The 17,771-nt window shown below is 36.1% G+C and overlaps 1 protein-coding gene across 1 annotated transcript in view; it reads right to left on the reverse strand.

The window, feature by feature from the left end:
* The window catches only part of LOC118764059, a 51,687-nt gene that overhangs the window by 10,816 nt on the left and 23,100 nt on the right, over positions 1 to 17,771 (reverse strand). The window contains exons 3-4 of the mRNA XM_036504381.1: positions 9,266 to 9,378; positions 807 to 1,053 (exon numbers count right to left, since the gene is read on the reverse strand). Of these exons, the coding sequence (XP_036360274.1) occupies positions 807 to 1,053; positions 9,266 to 9,378 (360 nt within the window). The remainder of the gene's footprint in view (positions 1 to 806; positions 1,054 to 9,265; positions 9,379 to 17,771) is intronic.

A 17,771-nucleotide genomic window follows, 5' to 3' on the forward strand; every position in this document is an offset into this window, starting at 1 on the left:
AGTAGTATTGGTGTCAAATTTTGGCACAAAGTCAGCAACTTCGAGGAAGGGTATAAGTCGATTATATTGACCCCAATGCTCAACTGGGCCTATCTTATCGACCTTGAAAGAATGAAAGGCAAAGTCGATCTCGGTGGAATTTGAACTCAGAACGTAAAGACGGGTTAAATGTCGCCAAGCATTTTGCTCGGCGTGCTAACAGTTCTGCCAGCTCGCCGCCTTGAATCGTTAAATCTAATATCGCGTGTTACCGATAGAGGGCAGTGAGCTGGGAGAATCGTTAGCAAGTTTTGACAAAATACTTAGCAGCATTTCTTGCGGCTCTTTACGTCCTGGTCTGAGTTCAAATCCTGTCGAGGTCAACTTTGCCTTTCAACTCCTCGAGGCCGATAAAATACATCACCAGACAAGCACTGGGGTCGATGTAATCAACTTGCATCCCACTCCTCTCTTCAAGATTTCTGACTTTGAATCTTGCAAGGGGCCCGCCTCCCGTTTAGGGGAAATGTTGCAATCTCGGTCGCTTATACGCCCTGGAAATCGGGTACTTTACGATCATGTTTATTTTTTTAATTTCATCTAGTTTCAGCTCACGAGCTGTGGCCATGCTGGGGCACCGCCATTTGGTGTTGCTACATAATTTTACTTCACGAATGTTTTTTAGCTATTGACATTTGGTGCATGAGAGAGTTTGATGCAGCTCCCCTCATCTGCACCTCCTGCCGCGAAGTTGGTTCATCTGGCACACCTGACATGTGTATATGAAATAATAAAAAAACAAATAAATAAACAAATAATTAATTTACCTGTTAACTTGTTTTTGTTATTTGATCCGTCTAGTTGGTCCCATCTTATGTATAGATAAGTTCCATCGTTTTGAGTGTCTGCGAGACCTTTCTTATAGAGTTTTTCAATGTCCTCGACGCTTGGTGCGACAGATTTCTCTACAGATATTCGAAAGTTCACTTCAACATAAGTAGGTTTCCAAATAATGTGGACTATTTGAACACCTAGCAAACCAGGAAGCCCTTGAGAAGTAAATATTGATAGTAGCTGAAACAGAAAATAAACAGATAAAATAACGGGTAACAGCAGGCAAGATAAAAATAAAGATAGAATAATAATAATAAAAAAGATATGGGTTAGTCAATTAAATTGACACGAGTACTTGACTGGTACTTTATTTTATCGACCCCTAAAATGGTAAAAACAAATTTGACCATAATAAGATTCGAGATTCGAGCTCTAAACATGAGAAAAAAACCCCAGAAGAAATGCTGAAAGGAATTTTGTCTAACATTTTAACGAGTCTGCTAATCCACCACACATATAAACACAAACGTCCACACATACGTGCGCGCAAATGCATATATATATATATATATATATATATATATATATATATATATGTGTGTGTGTGTGTGTGTGTGTATGTGTGTGTGTGTGTGTGCGTGTGTGATTTGCACGCCTGAAGAATATGTTTGAGTTCTCTCAAAATATGAAACTGTTAGTAGCGCTTTAATACATGTATTGCGACTTTTAAATAAATAAAATTATATATTTATTTTATGTATGTATGTATGAATCTATGTTTGTTTGTTTGTGTGTGTGTGTGCATGTATGGGGTGGGGGGTGCGTGCGTGTATCTACATACACGCACATGCACGTGTGAATAAGCACGTGTGAATAAGCATATAATGACGATGATGATGGTCACTCCTGTCGATTTCGACGTTTGAGTGTTCGAAAGAAAGGATCATAAACACAAGAAGCTAAAAAGCTGCATCTATTTGCGATGGATGCATGAATATGATTCGAGTCCAGGTATGGATTTTGCTATGAAGTCACAATGGGGACGATGGGGATTTTGATTTAGCCAGGGATTGGTCAAATATCTCTGTTGATTTGAGGATATAATTCTTTTATTGTTCTGTTTCTTCAATTCAAATAATTGTAAAGCACCATGACACATTTTACACCATTCAGATCGGTGTAGGCAATAACTTTCCCAAGATGTTGAATGAAGCTGTCGGGATTTTAATGATTGTTTCAACTTATCCTTATATTTAAAAATGGTCTTCCATTACCACGGAATTCAGTGGGTTGACAAAAACATCAAGGACGATACAAAATGTGATTACATAAAAACGTGTAAAAAAGTAAAATACTCGAAACAAAAAACAAGAAAAGAGAAAGGATCTAAACAGGAAATATATCCCCAGTAGGAGAAGAGACCTCCGAGGGCTGTTTACGGAAGCCCCCCAAAAGCATGGTGATCCCGATTACATTGGCAAGTACATTTTTCAAGCTGATAGTCTTCAGTCTGAAGGTGCATGATCAGAGAAGGCTTGTTCGCTCAGACCGTGCTCAACTACTCTCTTTTTTTACGGGCTAAACACAGAGGTGACAAACAAGGACAGACAAAGGGATTAAGTCGATTACATCGATCCCAGTGCGTGACTGGTACTTAATTTATCGACCCCGAAAGGATGAAAGGCAAAGTCGACCTCAGCGGAATTTGAACTCAGAACGTAATGGTAGACGAAATACTGCTAAGCATTTCGCCCGGCGTGATACCGATTCTGCCAGCTCGCCGCCCTTCCGTGCTCACTACTCTCTTCTACCTTTTAACAAATTTTCTGGTCGGTAGCATTTCCTTCTCTACCCTCGCTCTCCTTTTCTAGTCAAACTTGAAAAAGTTGACGAAAGTTTGGCCATAAAGGAAGATGCTTGTCTTCAGCTCTTTCATTCTAGTCTAGCGTTAAAGTAAACATGACATACAAAAAAATCTCTACGGACGTATGATGTAGTCCTCTTGATACAGGAATCTCCTACGAGGGCCAATCAAGAAATCTACAAATTCAGGATCACTCTGACCACCGACAGCACGAGCCTACACCCTGCTATTCCCTTGTCTACTGGGTTAGGGAACAACAGCATAGAGTAGTTCCATCCACCTTAACCATTTTCACCACAGTCACCCAGATTTTGACAAATTCGCTAGAAAGTGAATGTGAGATAAGCTCTTTTTCTCCACTTTTACTTTCCTTTCGAAGCAGAACTTGGCAAAATCGACGATGGCTTGACCAAAGAGGAAGGTATCTTTTCTGCTCTAGGCACAAGGCCCACAATTTTTTGGGAGGGACCTAATCTATTAGATCGACCCCAGTATGCAACTGGTACTTAATTTATCGACCCCGAAAGGATGAAAGGCAAAGTCGACCTCGGCAGAATTTGAACTCAGAACGTAACGGCAGACGAAATAGCGCTAAGTATTTCGCCCGGCGTGCTAAAGTTTTTTATTTCTTTATTGCCCACAAGGGGCCAAACATAGAGAGGACAAACAAGGACAGACAAATGGATTAAGTCGATTACATCGACCCCAGTGCGTAACTAGTATTTTATTTATCGACCCCGAAAGGATGAAAGGCAAAGTCGATCTCGACAGAATTTGAACTCAGAACGTAACGGCAGACGAAATAACGCTAAGCATTTCGCCCGGCGTGCTGACGTTTCTGCCTGTTAACCACCTTAGCAACAACATAAAGACTTAAGAATAACATAAAGACTTAAGAATATACAAAACCTGAAAAGTTTAAGACTAGATGTGATTGAAACGATTTGGCTTAAATATTACGCGTATGAATTTGCATTTTGTTATGTTGACTTGCTTCATATTTAACAGAAAGTTTCCTGTTATGGACGGTGATAAAAGAGAAAACTAAACGGTCTTTATACTAAAATATGGAAGAAAAAACCCTGAATTAACTAGATTTTGCCATATCAAATATCAGCTGCTGATATGGAAGCTACTGACAGAACTGATGGTTGAAGGGATATAATTTCTACTTGAAATAGAATATCTAGTTGCACAAGAACAAATTTATAACCATATATTGACGGAATATTGACAAAACGCTACTTCAACAGAGGATACATCGCAAGAGGAATCTATCTGAGGAATGGATGGGTTGTTAAAAGAGTATATGAGAGGATTCCTCCTTCCTGGATTTTAAAGTATTTGAAAATATTTACCATCCACAATGTAATAAATACTTTATCGAGGTGATCATAAAGCTTCGGCTGTTTGTGTGGATGTGTGATCATGGCAGTATATTTTTAGATGAAAGTGAGTTCAAAAGATATTTTCCAAGAAGATTCTCTGGCACAATTTCTGTTGCTTATTGGTATGATTTTGCCTGTCATATTGATCCTTAACATAAATCATTAAGCTTTAGGTTTGAGAGTATGAGCATATGAGCTGATTGGATCGTCCAAAGTGCGTAGTTGGTTCTTATTTTATCAATCCACGAAAGATGAAAGCTAAATCAACCACAGCGAGATTTGAAATCAGAATGTAAAGAAGAACAAGTAAATACCGTATTTTGCCAATCTATCTATCGATTCTGTCAAACACATTTCTTACAAAGCAAAAGAGCTAATTTCTTTGATACTGCCCGACAAAATATTCAGTATAGATGTTGAAATGAAGTTCACTAATGACAGAACCACCCTGTTAGACATAGTCTATCCAGGACTAGATAATCTAACGTTTCTTCTCCGTTCTTATAATGGAAAAATACGATTTGAGAAATATTTAGCTGTTGTTTCTGGTTAACATGAGAAGCATCCTCATTCGTTATAATCAGCATTGCTATGGCTATACTTGGAAACCCAAATGCTGCCTTTAAGGAATCCCAGAACACTGAAAATTTTTGAACAGCATGAGATATGAGAACAAATGTGTTACCAGGAAGAGATGTTGCTCTAGGCTTAACTGTTACAAATTTTCCAATTCTAGCCTCAATAAGTGCTCCCTTTCACCAAAATAACCACAAGTATCAGCACAATACACACATCTGCATTATTTGGAACAACCAAAATATTATCGATCGCATATAGTATGCAAATATTTAGAATGGATAGAAAATACAATTTATTTATATTTCCTGTTGCGTAACTTCACACTGTAGTATAGAGGTTTTTACAAAAATCAACAACTTCTAACAGCTGATTGTCAACAAATATTAACGCCCCGTCCCGTGCAAATAGCAACAGAAATTCTCTTAAATGCGATGATATAAGTAACATCTAGAAAAAAGGAACTTCAAAGAAGTTTAATGTAAATAATATAACTAGTCGTTTTAAGACTGTATTAAACTTTAACCAATATAAATATTTCTTTATCATAGAAATGACTGCGGCAATGGCTTGCCAAAACATGTAAGCAAGTCAGTAAATATATATACTGTAAAACTATCGAATATAATACAACATTGCCTCTACACACACATAAATAACAAACACAAATTCAAAGAAAATTTCTCTTTAACATTAAGTTAATAAAGAGAATTAATACTGTAAATGAATGTTTAACAAATACAAAACGGCATCAAAATTGATATAGGTGCTAAAAAACATGGCCTTCTCAAAACAGACATTTAGCTATCAATATTTCGATTTCCAAGTCAAGCCGAATAAAAAATTTGTTAATAAACAAAAGAATAGTCGATCTTCTATGATATACTTTGATGAAGCGGCATTATTACATAACATAATTTACTAAAGATATTTCAAATTTTGAACAAGAAGAGGCACGCTGCGCTGCCTTGGTTTTAGTATCAAAGCAAAACCATACAATAATCTGCTGATTTTGATACACACTACAAGCTAATTGACCAATGATATAGGATCTCTGTTATTTTGACTAAAGTAGAAATTATATGTCCAAAATTATCAAAAGAGTATCAGTGATGTTATGTCTTGAAAACAGAAATCCACAAAAAAAAAAGGCAAAAACTCATGAAACCTGGTGTACAGAAGTACAGCAATTAATTGTTCGATTTCCGAACCAAACCACATATAAATATGTTGAAGAACAAAGAAGAGCATGTCTAAGATGTATTTCGTCAACAAAGCGTGGTTATTTAGCATATTCAGAAAATATATAATGGTGTCGTTAGTGCAGGGTCTAAAAATGCATGGCCTCCTTTTAATAGAAGCTCCGTAAATCAATAATTCGATTTCCAAACGAAATCAAACCAGACCAAGTCAGAAATACGTCAATGAATTAAAGAACACATTATCTAAGCCATTGCTCCCCAGACTTTATTAACCACGACACCTTTTCATTTGCTAACACTTTTCAATGACATCTAACTACGATTTAATAAAATTAAATACATCATATTTACATATGCATATATATGTATACACAAGCCAGGACATTACCTAAAGCTACAGGTGTAGTGATGGTCTTCATTGTATGTATGGAAATACAAATTTCGACAATGTCTTTTAAATTATAGTGCTTTTTTTGCATAAAACAATGAGGGACAATTTAAACTGTGTGGTTTTGTTTGATAGACCGGAGACGGTCTCAGGTCGATTGGTACCAAAAGGACACATGCTACAGAAAAGAAAAAAATATATTAAATCAGTTGAATCCGGTTTCTTACGTAACTGTTACACTTATCTTCAGAGAAACTGTGTATTTATTTTTTAAAACACACACAAAAAGAAACTTCGTACATTTTTAGAAACAGCAATCAAAACGAATTTCGATGATACTAAACGTCAACAAGGTAAAACTAAAAGAAAAAGACACTCATTAATCTAAGAAGAAAGCAAATAGTGTAAATAAAATAACAAGCAGAAAAAATAAAGCAAACTAAACGGGAACATTTAAAGAATATAAATAATATGTGAAGACATTCTAGAGTCAGTAGAAAGCTTTAAAGGAAATATTCAGGTTAATACCAACAGAATTAAGAGCTGTAATAAAAGACATCGCTGTAGGAAAACAGCAATCATTTTTTGCTTTTTAAAGAAGAAGTCAAGTATTATTCTTCCAACCAAAAATAGTTCTGGTTATGGAAAAAAGGAAATGGAGATAGGAATTCTGTCTAAAAGAACAGATAGCTACGACAACCAAAGAATATATTTAACAAGTATTAATAAACAATATCATAACTGGTGATAACAGAAGCAGAAAAAAAAAAGAAATTTAAAGCTCAGAAAAAGAACGTAAGCTTGGACAACGGAAAATATTTTGGATACAGGAATATATTCCATGATTATGATAGCAGTGACCATACATAACACGAAGAGATTGAGAACAACTAAGTGTCTGTACAAAACAAAGGGATTAGTAAAATATAACCAATCTACACCAAGAAAGGAATTTTTCAAGGAAAGTTATTCTGAATAGCATTGATTCCCTTGACTATCAATGTTGAACCTCACAAACTGTGGAATTATCTGATATGCACAGAGCGTGAACTATTAATTATAAATGGATCATTGAAAGTGAAAAATGGCGATCAATGATCACGTTTTTTTGAAAACGGCTCAGTGTTTGGCACAGATATGAATATTAAACTTAGGGAGATGAGAACGACGGTAAAAACAAACCAGAAAGCAAAAATGCAAAAATCTTATTAACTACAAAAGCGTATAAAGACATGATATATGGCTAAATTAATACACTAGAACAAGGATTTCTTGTAATGTTAGCCGACAGATATTAAAGATTAAAAGAACTACATAGATAAAAGCAATTGCATATGTAATAAAAAGTAAAAACAGTATAGTAAAGTGGTGGACTGTCGGTTAAGTTTGACCTTTAATGACTTGTATATCTATGTGCAGACCTGGTAAAGGTTCTTTTTTGAAGAAGACTGGTATTTGCTCACGTGCGCAATTTTTTTCTCTGTCCACGCTGCTGGTATTATGTTGGCCAAAGGAAACGGCGTCGACTTAGGTCGATGTTCCTTGGCACTAGTATGACGGAGGTATTACTACCAGAAACGCAAAGACCCAGAACAAATACAACCAGGTATCTTGCCTGAGACTCTCACAGTTCCGTTAGTCCATCACCCTGGAATGGCACTTGTTTTATCGACCTCGAAAAGATGAAAAAGGCAAAGCTGACGCTGATAGGATTTGAACTCAGGGCGTAGAAAGACGAGTCATTCATACTAGCCAAGACTTTAACGACTCCGCCAGCTCACCACCTTAAAATAGTACATATACAGACTTAAATAATACTTTCTTCTATAGGTACCAGGCTTGATATTTTGGGATAAGGGGCTAATCGATTACATCGACCCCAGTACACAAGAAATTGTTGTTAACAAAGAACAGCAGAAACTGTTTTCACCTCAATAGACGTCATTGATTGGTTGAAATTGCCGAAATGCAAGAAATTTAACAAGAAATAGCTTACAAACTGCAGAATTTTCTCAAGAAAGCCAAGAGAAAAGATGTTTTATGTAACACATTCTACCAGTATACAAAGTTTGAAAGTGCTTAGTTACAAAGAAATTTTTAAAATCTGCCGGTCAAAGTGAAAAGATCCCCTACTTTGCCCAGCATGTAGCGCTGGCTCTATAAATAAATATCCTGTAAGATATGCTTAAATCACGAAATTTCATTCTGTGTCAAGGGTATATAGAAGTTGAAATCAACTCTGATAATTAACCAAAGCTTTATTTTATCAACAGCGAGCTGCGCAAAGCGTTAGCGAGCCGAACAAAATGCTTATTGATATTTCTTCAGGTTTTTTATATTGTAGGTTCAAATTACACCGAGGCCAATTTTACCTTTCATCGTTTCGGGATCGATAAAATAAGAACCAGTTGTATACTGGAGTCGATGTAATCGGCTTACCCTCTCCCTTAAAACTGATGGCCAAAATTTCAAACCGTTATTTTAGAAAGATAAAAAAGTAAAGTAACATTCGACTGGGTTTGAACTTAAAATGTGACCAAATATCGAAAAATAATTTATCCAGCGACTTTCGTATTCTGCCATCCACTCTATCTATGTTGCTTTCCGCACTGATATCTTTATATATAAAAGTGAAGTTGTGTGTCTGTCTCCTACGATTTAGATTCCTAACTACTCCCACATTTTGCGGTTCAGTTTAACCAAAACCGGGTATCTTATTGTTGTGATTCATTTCGAGCCCTTCTGTGTATTAGCGCGCGTCTACGATGAGTCAACGATTTAAAAAAAAATTACGATAATTTTTTTCCATTTTAATGCATTTTTTCGCTATCATATAAGGGAAGTAACTCTCTAAAAATGTCTACGATGAGTCAACGATTTAAAAAAAAATTACCATCATTTTTTTTCCATTTTAAATGCATTTTTTTGCTATTTTTTGGCTATAACTCTCTAAAAATGCTTATATAGTTATTTCCCTTACAAACCCGAGCAACGCCGGGTGATACTGCTAGTAAAACATAAAACTATATGTTACCTCGCGCTTCAGTTGTTCCTCCAGTTTCTGATATGCACCTGACAACTCGTTTAGCTCGACATTTAAAAGAGGCTGCCTTTTGATATAGATGTTTGCCCAGAAATACTGGACAGCTGTGAAGAAGAAGAAGAATAACAGAAGGAAAAAACAAATTAACAAAAATTCTCTAAGAAATTAATTTTTAAAAAAGCGAACAAAACAACTTGAACATGTAAAATGAATAAAGTAAATAATCTACAAAGTAAATAGGTGACATCAAACAAAACTGGCTGGTCTCATATCTGCTCTATTTTCCCACCCTCGACCTACTCGTCTCTCTACCTATCATTACTTTTGTTGCATATAGCCCCACTGACTCTTCATTAACCATTATTCCCAGTGCTTCCTCACTTGAACAGCAGCCGGATCTTTACCTTTTGACCGACAAATTTAAAAAATAATTTTTTGTAACTAAACACTTTCAAACTTCGGACACTGGTAGAATGTGTCATATAAAATGTCTTTTACTCTTAGCATTTTTGAGAAAAACTTATATTTACGAAGTTATTTCACGTTAAAGTTCTCGTATTTCGGTAATTTCAACCAATCAATGATATGTATTTAGCTGAATAAAATTACTGCCGTTGTTTGTCAACAACAACTATCGGTGGTGTATTTTTCATGGGTCACTGTTATTTATGACAACATTCGTACGTTTGTATTGGTTTTAAGATTTTAGGGTTAGGGTTTTAGGGTTAGGGTTGTCATAAATAACAGTGACAAACGAAATATACACCGCCGGAAGTCCTTGTTGACAAACAACAGCAGTAATTTTATTCAGCTGAATTCACGTCATTGATTGGTTGAAATTACCGAAATACGAGAATTTTAGCGTGAAATAACTTCGTAAATATAAGTTTTTCTAAAAAATGCTGACAGTAATAGACGTTTTATATGACATTCTACCAGTGTCCAAAGTTTGAAAGTGTTCAGTTACAAAAAATTATTTTTTAAATCTGTCGGTCAAAAGGTAAAGATCCCAGCAGCCCTCTGGGATGTTCTCTCTGTGCTCATGTTTTTTTTTGTTTTTGACAACAAATTAACGTTAACGGCAATGAAGTTCATCAATATTAGCAGTCATGGCCATAGATTCGGCAAATGTAAAAGAAGTACATAAAAAAGGGAAAAAAACCCTCCAAAACTACTGCTCTGAGAACTAGGGAAATGTGCGATAAACTACATAAAAGTCAGGCTGTCGTGGCCAGCTTCATTCTTCTCGTTGGTTACGAGTTCAAATGCTATAAGAGCTGTCTTTTGATTTTCAACCATTTTTTTATCTATGAAACCTTTGATTCGTATTTCACTCAGGTGAGCCCTCATGCCCATTTGATGTTTAAGAAAATCCCTAATAGCTTTATAATTAAATATTATAAAGAAATTGTATTTAAAAAATTGGTAAAATATTTCGTGCATTGTAGAAGTATCAGCAATTTATTGCACATAAATTTCAACAAAATCTTACAGGGACCCCATCACCACCCAAGTGTCAAATGGATCCTGGTTGAGAACCATTGCTCTAGCGAGTGGCGTTGTGAAAACTGGACATGACTTCGTCTGCGATATTCTTTTATTCTTTTAGTTCTTTCAGTCTTCTACCTACGGCCATACTGGAGCGCCGACTTGGAGGGCTTTTTAGTCGAACAAGTCGACCCCAGGACTTATATTTTTTAAAGCCTAGTACTTATTCTTTCAGTCTCTTTTACTGAACCGCTAGGTTACGAGGACGTAAACACACCAACACTGGTCGTCAAGCGGTGATGGGGGTACAAACACAGACACACACAGACACAGACACACACAGACACAGACACACACAGACACACACACACACACACACACACACACACACACACACACACACACACACACACACACACACACACAGACATATATACAACGGGCATCTTTCAGCTTCAATCTATCAAGTCCATTCTGAAGATTTTATTCGGCCCGAGGCTATAGTAGAAGATACTCGCCCAAGGTACCATGCAGTGGAACTGAACATGGAACAATGTGACTGGGAAGCAAGCTGGCAGAATCGTTAGCACGCCGGGCGAAATGCTTAGCGGTGTTACTTCTGTCTTTACGTTTTCTCTTTACGTTCTGAGTTCAAATTCCGCCGAGGTCGACTTTGCCTGTCATCCTTTCGGGGTCGATACCAGTTACGTAATGGAGTTGATCTAACCGACAGAACCTCTCCCCCAAAATTTCGGGCCTTGTGTCTTGAGTAGAAAAAAATATATCCATCGTTCAACCAAGGCAATAAAGATTCATAAAATATATGAAAAACTACATTTTTTTGTTATTTATCACAAGGTCAGTCTCATGATTGAGCTGCCCTTGCAATGAAAAGATTTTCCGTACATGGCAAACAGTTTTGGATTAATATATTTTGACTGATGAAGGCGGCGAGCTGGCAGAAACATTAACGCGCCGGGCGAAATGCTTAGCGGTATTTCGTCTGCCGCTACGCTCTGAGTCCAAATTCTGCCGAGGTCGACTTTGCCTTTCATCCTATCGGGGTCGATTAAATAAGTACCAGTTATGCACTGGGGTCGATGTAATCGACTTAATCCGTTTGTCTGTCCTTGTTTATCTTCTCTGTGTTTAGCCCCTTGTGGGTAGTAAAGAAATAGGTATTTCGTCTGTCTTTACGTTCCAAGTTCAAATTCTGCCGAGGTCGACTTTGCCTTTCATCTTTTCGGAGTCGATAATTTAAGTACCAGTTGCGTATTGAGGTCGATCTAATCGACTGGCACCCTCTCCCAAAATTTCGGGCATTGTGTCTAGAGTAGAAAAGAATATTTCTAACAGTATAAAAAAAAAAGAAACAGTTTGGAGAAAAAGAAATTAAAAAGCCTATACTGTTCAGGAAACAATGTCTTGTTGAATAATTCATTAAGTGCTTCCTTTGATATATTCAATTAAAAAAAAAATTTCGAAACATTTGAAAATTTAGCGCTTCATTATAAGAGGAAACAGTTCTTTTATTCTCTAATTATTTTACTTGCTTCAGTCATTCCATGCGGCCATGCTGGAGCACCGCCTTTAGTCCAAGCGATGTTGGGGGGGGGGAAGACACACAAATATACACACATACATATATATACATCGAGCTTCTTTCAGTTTCCGTCTACCAAATCCACTTACAAGGGTTTGGCCAGCCCGAGGCTATATTAGAAGACACTTATCCAAGGTGCCATGCAGTGGAGCCGAACCCGGACCGATCTGGTTGGTAAGCAAGCTACCTACCACACAGTCGTAGTTATTAAATGTTTTTAAATTAAAAAAAATATTTAAAAATCATTGATTTTTAAATAAAGATAATGCAAATTATGCAATTTAACTGGACCATAGATGTGTCCTGCACATTTTTGTATAAGTCTAAGTCCCTTGGCTACTGGAAATAAGTTCGGACAATTGTAAAGCTCACGACAGCTTTTGCTCCAGAAACACGTGTCCAAGACACGTGTTTCTGGCGCAATAAGAGATAAGAGAACTATCATAGTAAAGAGGGACAGTCTGGAGATAACAGGAAAGTCGTTGACTGTCCTCTTATCTTCAGACAATAAGCTTGTACTTTTCTTTTTCAACTTGAAGAATCCTTGGTTCTAGAGATTATCACCTTTTCTCAAGTATAAATATATATAAATACACACACACACACATATAGTTTTTCCAAACATGAACAAAGAGAAAACACAACAACGCGAGGACGTGGAACAAGTATAGTGTTATTGGACGCTCACGAAAGGAAAGAAGAAGGACCTAACGTTTCGAGCGAAGCTCTTCGTCAGAAACATAGAAAAAGTAAAGGTCCAAGGAAGGGAAGACGGAGAAAGAAAATCGCTAACGATACACACGCGGTAACATATTGAATGACCGGAAGGGAATGGGTGAAGAAAAAGTTCTTTCAAAGACAGGAGTGCAAGAGAAGGAGGTATGTGCTTGTATGTGTGGGCATGTGCGTGAGCGCCGGCCTGTGTGTGTGTATGTGGTTGTGGCTGTTTATCTATGTGCGTGGTTGGGCTTAGTATCGTTTAAGGTCATAGGAAGAATTTATAGTAGGAGTGGCTCCTGTTGTGTGTCTTCCTACAAATGTGCGTAGGAGAATGGTCAGTGGAAGGTACTGGTAGTTTGAAGTATGTGTGTGTTTTGTTTGTAGTCTGTGTGTGTCTGTGTGTATGTATGTATGTATGTATGTGTGTGTTCGTGTGTGTATGTGTGTATGCATAGGGGTTGTGTGTGTGGGGAGTAACTGTACTTTACTTTGTGTATGTGTGCGTGTCTGCTTTTATGTGCGTATGTGTGTACATGTGTGTATAATTGTGTGTGTATATGTATGAGTGTGTGCGTGTATGTATGAGTGTATGGGAGGTATGTGTGGGTTCATTTGCGTGTGCGTGTGTGTGTATGAATGTGCGTGTGTATATACACGTGTGTGCGTATGAGTGTATGTGCGTGTAGTTGTGTGTGCGTGTGTACGTATGTGAGTGTATATACGTGTATGTGTGCATTCGTATGCGTGTGTGCGTATGTGTGCGCATGTTTGTGTGTGCATGTGTGTGTCTATGTATATGTATATATATATATATATATATATATATATATATATTTATATACATGTAGTTATATGTATATATACATGTATATATATATACATGTATATTTATATGCAAGTACATATATTTACGTGTATATATATATTTATATGTGTACATGTATATATAATCATGTATGCATATATATATGTCTATATATATATATATATATTTATATATAGACCTGTTACTCTCTCACTTGTTTCAGTCATTTGACTGTGGCTATGCTGGAGCACCGCCTTTAGTCTAGCAAATCGACCCCAGAACTTATTCTTTGGAAGCCTAGTACTTATTCTATCAGTCTTTTGCTGAACCGCTAAGTTACGGGGACCTAAACACACCAGCATCGGTTGTCATGCGATGTTGGGGGAACAAACACAGACACACAATCAAATACATACATATATATATATACACATATATACGACGGGCTTCTTTCAGTTTCCGTCTACCAAATCTACTCACAAGGCTTTGATCGGCACGAGGCTATAGTAGAAGACACTTGCCCAAGGTGCCACGCAGTGGGACTGAACCCGGAACCATGTGGTTCGTGAGCAAGCTACTTACCACATAGCCACTCCTACGCCTATAGGCAAAGTCGACCTCGGCGGAATTTGAACTCAGAACGTAACCGCTAAACATTTCGCCCGGCTTGCTAACGTTTCTGCCAGATCGCCGCTTTGTATATGTAAAGTTAATCCAAACAAGAAAGCACAAAAAAACACAACGCGAGGACGTGGAACAAATATAGTATTATTGGACGCTCAGGAAAGAAGGAAAGAAGGAGGGTTTAACGTTTCGAGCAGAGCTCATCGTCGGAAACATAGGAGAAGGAAAGATACAGAGAAGGGAAGACAGAGGAAAAAAATCTTCAACGGTACACACGCGGTCACATTTTGAATGTATATATATTTATATGTGTGTGTGTATATATATATATATATATAGACATGTATATATATATATATATATATATATATATTATATAATATATACATATATATATGCATATACACAATGATATATAGTATATATACATATATATATATATGTAAATATATATATATATATATTATGTAATATATATATGTATATATATATATATGTATATATACATATATATATATATAGATAGATACATATATATATATATATATTATGTATATATACATATATGTATATATGTATGTGTATATATGTATAGAAATAGGACTGCCATGTTAGCTTGGCGATAACTATTAATATCCTGTACCGTTGCTGTCTCCTTATAGAGATTTAGAAATATATGTAATATATTATATATATATATATATATATGTATATATATATATATATATATATACATACATACATACATATTATATATATATATATATATATATATATATATATATATATATATATATAATATATATATATATATATACATATATACATACATATATATATATATTATATATACACACACACACGTGTATATATATTCGTTATAACAAGTAAAATGTAAAACACAGATGAACACTAATACAAATACAGATTTCGGTAAAAGTCATTTATAATAGTGAAGTTGTCACCAACAGGTGCAAAGTAAATTTATTTACCGCCGATTTCTATGACATCTTGAATTTCGTGTACTTTTCTTTATAGTAAGTACTGCAGGTCTTAGCTATGCATTGGTACAGGTAATCTATTTTGATTATGTCCAGAAAACTCAGTGCAATTTTACTTTCAAAAGTTCATAGTTCACCTTTGTTCTGAGTTTTTGTTATTTACTCTCGTAGATTCATCAAGTTTTCCCAATAGTTCCTTCGGAACACGCAAGTTATTCGAGAAGTGTTATGAGAAAACGATATTGAATAAACATTCTATGATATATGAACCGATAGCAAAACATACGTATCACTTTTCTGTTTACATATACAGCTGAAGTAAAGCGTCTATATTTTCTTCGTGTATTCCGTGATAAATTTTTTTCCCAAATTAATTTCATGAATAAATATAATTATTGGAGAGGAAAATTTTGTCCTTCTTCGAAAATATTTTTCTATTTCCAAGGTCCTACAAATATGAATAGAAGATAGAAAAAGTGTATTGCATAAAGATTTTGAGGGGGTGGGGTAAGGGAAGTTAGGGAGGCGCAATGGCCCAGTGGTTAGGGCAGCGGACTCGCAGTCGGAGGATCGTGGTTTCGATTCCCAGACCGGGCGTTGTATGTGTTTATTGAGCGAAAACACCTAAAAAGCTCCACGAGGCTCCGGCAGGGGGTGGTGGCGACCCCTGTTGTACTCTTTTGCCCCAACTTTCTCTCACTCTTTCTTCCTGTTTCTTGAGTAACGCTGTGATAGACTGGCGTCCCATCCAGCCGGGGGGAACACATACGCCATAGAAACCGGGAAACCGGGCCCCATGAGCCTAGCTAGGCTTGAAAAGGGCGCATAAATAAATAAAAAAAAGTTAAGTTAGAACATGATGAAGAGAATCGATGAGGGAGAAGGGAAAGAAAATGAAAGTTTGGGAGAATAAAGAAAAAAATGAAAGGATAAATGTGTATGTACAATGTGAGTAGGGATATGCTGTAAGTTTACGTTACGTTTCTAAATTATGAATGTGTTCGTATATGTGTATGTATGTGTACACACATACACATCTATACATGCATATATCCATATACTCACACGTATATAAATTTATATGCATTAAAGCAACAATTTCAGTTTTACATTTAATTTTTCAGTCAGTATAACTGGTATTTATCTAGTGGATAGAAAGAGGGAATGTGACGACACTTTGTCTGTCTGTCTGTCTATCTATCTATCTATCTATCTATCTATCTATCTATCTATCTATCTATCTATCTATCTATCTATCTAGCTAGCTAGCTAGCAAGCTATCCGTCAATGTATGTATATATCTATCTACTTCTCTCTCCCCCTCTCCCCTCTCTCTCTGTATATATGTATATATAGGGTTGGTGCATAATTATTGCGGCTTTTTTCAACAAATTTTATTCCACAAAAACAATAACAACATGTAACAAAAACATCTTTAAATGTGTTTAATGAATAAGCTTAAAGAAATTAGTAACAATTATTTTGAATAAGTAAAAATGAAATTAAATGTTAACTTTAACGAATAAATGGCACTAATTGGCGATCAATCAACTCTGTGAATATTTTCTCACAGCAAAATTCAATTGACAGAAGAAAATGACAATTTGATTGGTAATTGAACGTGGAAATTTAGCTAACAGTTTCTTATATGAGACAAAAAATGAGCGGTATTTTTCGACTTTTGCGTGACTCACTTGATTTGACATGTACATGCCCATTATTTATTCTTTAATTCTGTTTCACGAAGAAGGAATTTTAGTATCAACATTTCAAATTACGAGTTATTTTTTTTTTTTAGTAAGCATAATTGAACGATATTTTGGCAAATTCTTCTTATAATTTTTACGAATTTTACAGATCAAATTCATCGGTTACATTCTAAAAAAGCACTATTTGGTCGGTCCTGGTACCTTATTCATCCACACGTTTTGCTTTTTTATCGGTCAACATCGCATATTGCAGAACCCTATATTCCATTTGAAGTTTTCCTGTTTGCATTCAATTAGAGATTTTCGATAGGATGCCTCGAAAAAGCAAATGCTTCCGTTTTGCGTTCCTTGCGGGCAAACGAAACAGAACAATGTGTGCGTCGGCATGCTTGCAATACTGATTCTACTGCAGTTACCAGAGTATCACAGACAGCTCAACAAGCAGAACTCCGGCGTGCAAGCGATGCTGCCTCTACTTCAAATAGCTGTGCTTTAGAGACTGTTGAACAAAGGGCCACAAGACTTGGGGCTGATTCTCAACGTAAAA

This window comes from Octopus sinensis, linkage group LG7, assembly GCF_006345805.1.
Source record: "Octopus sinensis linkage group LG7, ASM634580v1, whole genome shotgun sequence".
Lineage (NCBI taxonomy): Eukaryota > Metazoa > Mollusca > Cephalopoda > Octopoda > Octopodidae > Octopus > Octopus sinensis.